Source organism: Prionailurus bengalensis, chromosome E1 (assembly GCF_016509475.1).
Source record: "Prionailurus bengalensis isolate Pbe53 chromosome E1, Fcat_Pben_1.1_paternal_pri, whole genome shotgun sequence".
Classification (NCBI taxonomy): Eukaryota; Metazoa; Chordata; class Mammalia; order Carnivora; family Felidae; genus Prionailurus; species Prionailurus bengalensis.
The window spans coordinates 33933625-33939624 of record NC_057347.1 but is presented as its reverse complement, the minus strand read 5'-3'; the positions used below and the strand labels follow the sequence as shown (position 1 = coordinate 33939624).

Sequence of the window (6000 nt, the reverse complement as noted above, 5' to 3'; positions counted from 1 at the left end):
CAGCAGGCAGACAAGTGACAGAGTGAAGGTCTGAAGCCAAGTTTGGTTGATTTACCAATATTCCCCAACCACTATATGAACCGTTGCCTGACCTTGCTGGCTAGGGAAGGTTCCGACTCAGAGAGAAAGCAGCAAGCTGCCACCTGCCTACCCTAAACCTTTGCAGATTTGCTGTTCTGGAAAAATACAATTGCTTGGAAACAGGCTCACATGTCATCACGCCTAAGGCCACCATCTAACTAACATTGGTGTAAAAGGGGAAAAAAATTCAATTAAGCGTATTATTTCAAGTATGAACCATCTGGCTGTTCTTATTTTTATTTGTTTGTTTATTTTTGTCGTTAATATGGCTAATGCGTCACTTGGCTGAAGCTTCCCATGTGTTTGCGAAGTTTCCCATTCACACAGCCCCTTCATGCCTGTGCCTTCCCTCCTTCAGGAGACCGTGACAGAAAGGAGAGACGCGAGTTATTTTTAATTTCGCCACTGAACGAACATCCAGATCTTCCCTTCCAGCAGCTAAGCTTATATGTTTTCTCAACAGGGTATTAATTACCCGGCTCTGGGAATGGCCAGCCAGGCTGCTCTGAGGCTCTGCTGCCCTGCCAGCCACAGCGCAATTGCTCACGGACACAGCAGGATGCAGAGGCTTCAGCAGGGAGCATCCTCCTGCTCAATAAAGGCAGACATGGGTACCGGGTAACTTGTTAAACACATTTATTGATTTCTTGACAGTAACCAAACACAGTGAGTGACCATTATAAACAAGGAAAGAAAGGCATTCGTTTGTATTTTGTGAGATCCGGCTGCACCTGGAGAGAAAAGACACCCCCTTCCCAGGAATTTACAAGGCAAAGTGCATTCCTTCAAGGGAACATCACAGGGGGGATGGCAGTTTTGAAACGCAAGAAATCTGTCGCCTGCTATCTCAGGCTGAAGCTCACCTTGTATGAATGATCGAGCCATGGAGTGGAATTAAAGTTATACTTGCTTAGCAAATGCATTCCTGATTGCCACAAACTCAGTAAAAACTGGCTGCAAACGAACGGAACAGGTAGATGAAGGAATAAGTGAAATCAAAGAATGCAGTTGCATGGAGCCGAGGCTTCGCCTGTAAGGAAGGAGAACAGACTAAAGCCAGAAAAATGAAATGAACTCGTTAAACACATTTATTGAGCTGTTAACAATAACCAAACACAATGTATGACCTTTGGAAAACAAGAAACAGTGAATGAATCGATTCTGATCTTGGCAAATCCTACTACAGATATGTGACAAAGAGGGGAAATAATTCCATTTCTTTATAGTCTGCAGTGATATATATACAATGTGTATCTCTTCAATGTCTGTCCTTTTCTTTTTAAATTTTTGAGTAAACAGAAGAATCATAATCTAGAAATAAGTGTCCTTGGCCAACTTTGTCCTGGTTCACCTGTCACCAGCACCCTCAGAGGATCCTAGGACACCACCCGAGATCACTTGATGCCAAGAACAAAGTCCACTTGATGCTGTCGGAGCTGTGTTTCCTCCTCTCTCTCTTTTGGAAGAATTTTGTATGTACAAAGGCTGAAAAGTCTCATTGGGTAGATTTATTAGTTCAGGAAAACAGTATCAAAATTGTAATCAGGTTAACTGGTTATTTTCTTCTAAGACCTCTTATGAATGAGCCTGTTTTTTTTTCTGAAACTTGACTTCCCATCTTGGAGGCCATGTAAGTGTGTCTGTGTGTGGATACGTTTGCGTGTGTCCATGTGTGTGTGTGAGTGCTTGTGTGTGTGTGTTGGTGGGTGTGTATAAGAGATGTGTTCCTCTGCCATGGTGTTGCAGACACTTTTCATGAAGAAAGGGCCAATCCAAAGAGTGGATGAGGCTTGAGGGAGGGAAGGAGAGAGAAGAAAGAAGGGGTATCTAGGTTACATCAATTCACAGTTGTAGCATTTCTTCTTGAGATTCTTCTTGGCCTTGTTCCCTACTTGAGGAGCCATTCATTTACTGGAAAGAAAAAAAAAAACACAGACACACACAGTACAAAACAAGGCATAGTTGAATTAATGTGAATTTAGTTTGGGTGGGGGGGTTACTCCAAAGGGGAAGGGACAGTTCTGGGAATTGTATGTATGTATCCCAACTACCTCTTCCACTTCTTCATAAACCTCTAGGCCTGAGCTCTCCAATACGTTTGTTACCACTCACACGTGGCTAACATTAATTAAAATTAATTAAAATGAAATAAAACTAAAAATTTAGTGTGTATCATCGTACTAGCCACGCTTCAAATGTTTGACAGCCACATGTGGCTAGTCGTGACCATACTGAACAATGTAGATATAGAACATTTCCATAGTCACAGAAAGCTCTAGTGGATGGCAGTGCTCGAGACCAGGGGTGGGCAAATGACAGCCCATGGGCCAAATACAGCCTGTGATCTGTTTTTGTAAATAAAGTTTTATTGGAACATGGCCACACCCATTAATTTACATAATGTCTATGGCTGCTTTCACACTACAACATAAGAGTGTAGCAGAGACCATATGACTCAAAAGCCCAAAGTATTTAACAGCTGGCCTGGCCCTTTACAGAAAAAGTTTGTGATCCCTGCTCCAGACTGTAAGCTCTGCATGGGTCATATCTGTCTTCCTCACCACTGTATTCCCATCACCTAGCTAAGTATGTGCCTGGCACCTAGTAGGTGCACAACAACGAGGTGTTGAATAACGGGAAGGTTCAATGAATGAGTTGAGTATTTTTCTGGTAGTTCTGGCTAGAAAGGAACAGAAAATTGTAGTTTGGACACTCTGCATATATCTGACAGAGAAAAAAGAGGGAAATGTGGGGGAAGCAGGAGAGCTCAAGTGGGGGACCTCGGGGCAGCAGCGGTAGCTGCTTCTAAAAGCTGCCTGATAACATCCGTAGCTCCCATATTTGGGCAGCACGTTATTGCTACAAAGGGCTTCCCCACCCAGGCTCTCATTTGCTCCTCACAAGTCATGAAGTAGATGGTATAGGGACTGTCATGAAAAAAGCCAGGCCCTGGGGGAAATGACTGTTGGGTTTACATGGCTTGGTAGTGACAGAACCAGGCCTGGAGCTCAGGTGTGTGGTTTCCCTGCTGAAGGCATATGCATGACTTTCTTCTGTCTCCATCTTCCTTTCCATGTTGAGGGTTTACCACAACGGCTGGCAGTTACTGAGCATGCATAAGGGAAGAGAGGGAGCTGGATATGGACAACAGGGTTATAGGAGGCAGGAGTCATCTTAAATGTCCTCTTTAGTTGGGATAATAGTCACTTCTAGAAACACAGCACTGGAAAACGATGTGCTCACACATAGTTCCTCATTGGATCCCATTGGCCTGGCATCCAGAACATTTGCTTGCCTTTTGGGAGAAAGGTGGGTGGAGACCACCGTGCACATAGCTAAAAACTTGAAGGCTTCTAGCTGTCCTGTTCTAACAAATAACACTGGAAAATCAGCCTCGCTGGGCCCTTGGTAAAATGGCAATAAAAACCTTGCCTTATGGCTAAGCGAAATCAGTCAGAGAAAGACAAACACCATATGATGTCACTCATATGTGGAATTTAAGAAACAAAACAAACAAGCAAAGGGAAAAAGAGAGGGGGGTGCAAACCAGGAAACAGACTCTTAACTACAGAGAGCAAACTGATGGTTACCAGAGCGGTGGGGGTGGGGGGGAGGGGTAAGTGAGGGGTAAGTGGGGGGATGGGTGAAATAGGTGACGGGGATTAAGGAGTGCACTTGTTGTGATGAGCACAGGGTGACGTATGGAAGTGTTGAATCACTATACCATATACCAGAAACTAATATTACACTATAGGTTAACTAACTGGAATTTAAGCAAAAACTGAAAGAAATAGAAAAAGGAGAAAAACCTCCCTGGTTCCCATAAGTTTAAAGTGATATGGCGCTGTAGATTCTAGAAGCTTGAGATAAGGTCTGCAATTTTGGGAAATGTCCTTAGTGTAATGACTTGTAACTATTTATATAAAAAATGTATATAACCCTACACCAAATGTTCCTTCATGGGAGCACTCTCTTCTTTGTGAAGATTGTATATACCTGGCAGCTGTCCTAACTTGGGCTCCGATAAAACTTTCTTCCTTCCTTCCTTCTTTCCTTTTTTTTTTTTTTTAATGCTGTCTTGCTTGAACCAGAAGGGATTTGAAGGTTTGAGCATTCCCCCCACCCCCGGCGCCCCTGCCTCACCTCTCTACCTCTATCTTTCCTTTCTCTTTCTTTCTTTTTCTTTCCCTATCTATCTCTATCCCTATCCCTAACTCTATTGCTATCTCTAATATCTCTCTCTATCTCTACCTCTCTCTCTCTCTCTGTCTCTCTCTAATCTCTATCTCTAATGATATATAGGTTTTACCAACAGGAAAACACGATACAAATGGAAGGTGGTGGTCTCATCGTCATTTGTAATCATGGTTCTTATGTTGGGAGCTAACACCAGGCCTTTAAGAGCCAGCCTAAACAAGATGGCTGAGCTCTGGCTGGGGTCGACTGCCCTCAGAGCCACTGCACCCACCTCTATACTGAAGCTTCTGGGCTCGGTTGTTTGGACAGTCCTTCCCCTGTAAACTGAAGTTGATATTGGTGCGGATGCAGCGGTTATTGAGCGGCTGCACAGGCCTGAAGTTGTCACTCATGCTCAGAAAGATCTGAGATGGCTGATTCTGGCTGAGCAGGCGTAAGGAATGCATCTGTGGAGAGAGACACAGCTGAGTCTGACCCATTCTCCTAAATGCACTAGGGAAAAAGGAGGACCGCGTAGACCGTGGCCACGCCTGGTGGTACTGGCTGCCTGGGAGAGGGCGTGTGAGCCCTGCAGAGACCCTTGTTTCATGGATTCAGTTGTGCTGCAGGCCCACTGATGCCTCCGTGCATGGAGTGAGCCTTGCTTCTATCTGACTAGGTCATACATGGCTCTGAACAAGTCCTTTTGCTCTCTCTTATCCTCAAATACACTCTCTGTCAAAGGAGGAAATCTATCTAGTTGTTCCCCAGTGTCCTTTTTTTTCTCTGACACCTCATGGTTTGATAACTTTCACTAATTCAGGGAACCATTCCCCCACATGGGTATTAGCCAAACGGTAGTGATTGGTCCCAGGGTCGGAGCTACATTACGCTGGATCAATCTGGTTCATTTTCTGTGACTATCAGGACCAGGTGGCTGGACTAAAGCATTTTCCACCATGTTCCACCCCAGGACTGTGAAGCAAAGGAAGAGTCTCCAACAGAAAAGCAGAGCAAAGCATATGTGCAACAAGAAGCAGAGAAGAACAGGGAGGATGGACTTCTTGTGAATTCCTGACATCAATTTCTGATCTCAACTTCCATGAGATGCCCCCATATCTCTTGAATACATCCTTTTCCCTAAGTTTAAGTCATCTGGAGGGGGTGCCTTGTCACCTAAAGAATCCCAATCTCTACAGATAGGATCAGAGCCTTCAAATGGTTCAGACTGTTGGCTTGTGAGAACATATTCTGTCAAGGAGACTGGATAAGGAGATTGGATTTCACTTCCTTTGCTCATGTATCTTCCTTTTGAGTTTTTATAGACGCTCACCATCAGAGAAGTCCAAACTCGAACAGATGTAATTTACCCCCCCTCGTTACAAAGAGGAGGAGTATTCCCTTCACATAAGTGGGGGTGACAGCTTTAGGAGCACACAGTTGAGCCATTAGCAAAGCTGGCACCACGTGGCCACTGGTTCTTATGCAGTTCGGAGGAATGCTAGTCCGGTGAGGTGCTCTAAAAAATCCCACATTCAAATAGGTTCGTGAAATGCTAAACATCCCGTGCCTTCCCTTGGAGACGGACCCATGTATTATCAATTTAAAGGCCCTGAGAAGTTTCCCAATAAGAAAGTCTATTTAACTTTTTTTTTTAAAATCCAGCTTTTTCAAACATATTTCGACATACCCATTTTGCTCACTTGCTGTCTGAACATCACAGCTGTCACACTTTGGGAACCC

At 44.2% G+C, this 6000-nt stretch overlaps 1 protein-coding gene across 3 annotated transcripts in view; it reads right to left on the bottom strand.

Annotated features, from left to right (window-relative positions):
• Nucleotides 1-700: 700 nt before the first annotated feature.
• CA10 (carbonic anhydrase 10) overlaps nt 701-6000 on the bottom strand; it is a 490509-nt gene continuing 485209 nt past the window's right edge. For all 3 annotated transcript variants that reach the window (XM_043584025.1, XM_043584023.1, XM_043584024.1), the window contains 2 exons: nt 4550-4724; nt 701-1992 (listed from right to left, as the gene is read on the bottom strand). In XM_043584025.1, coding sequence (XP_043439960.1) covers nt 1970-1992; nt 4550-4724 — 198 coding nt within the window. In that variant the 3' untranslated portion in view covers nt 701-1969. The remainder of the gene's footprint in view (nt 1993-4549; nt 4725-6000) is intronic.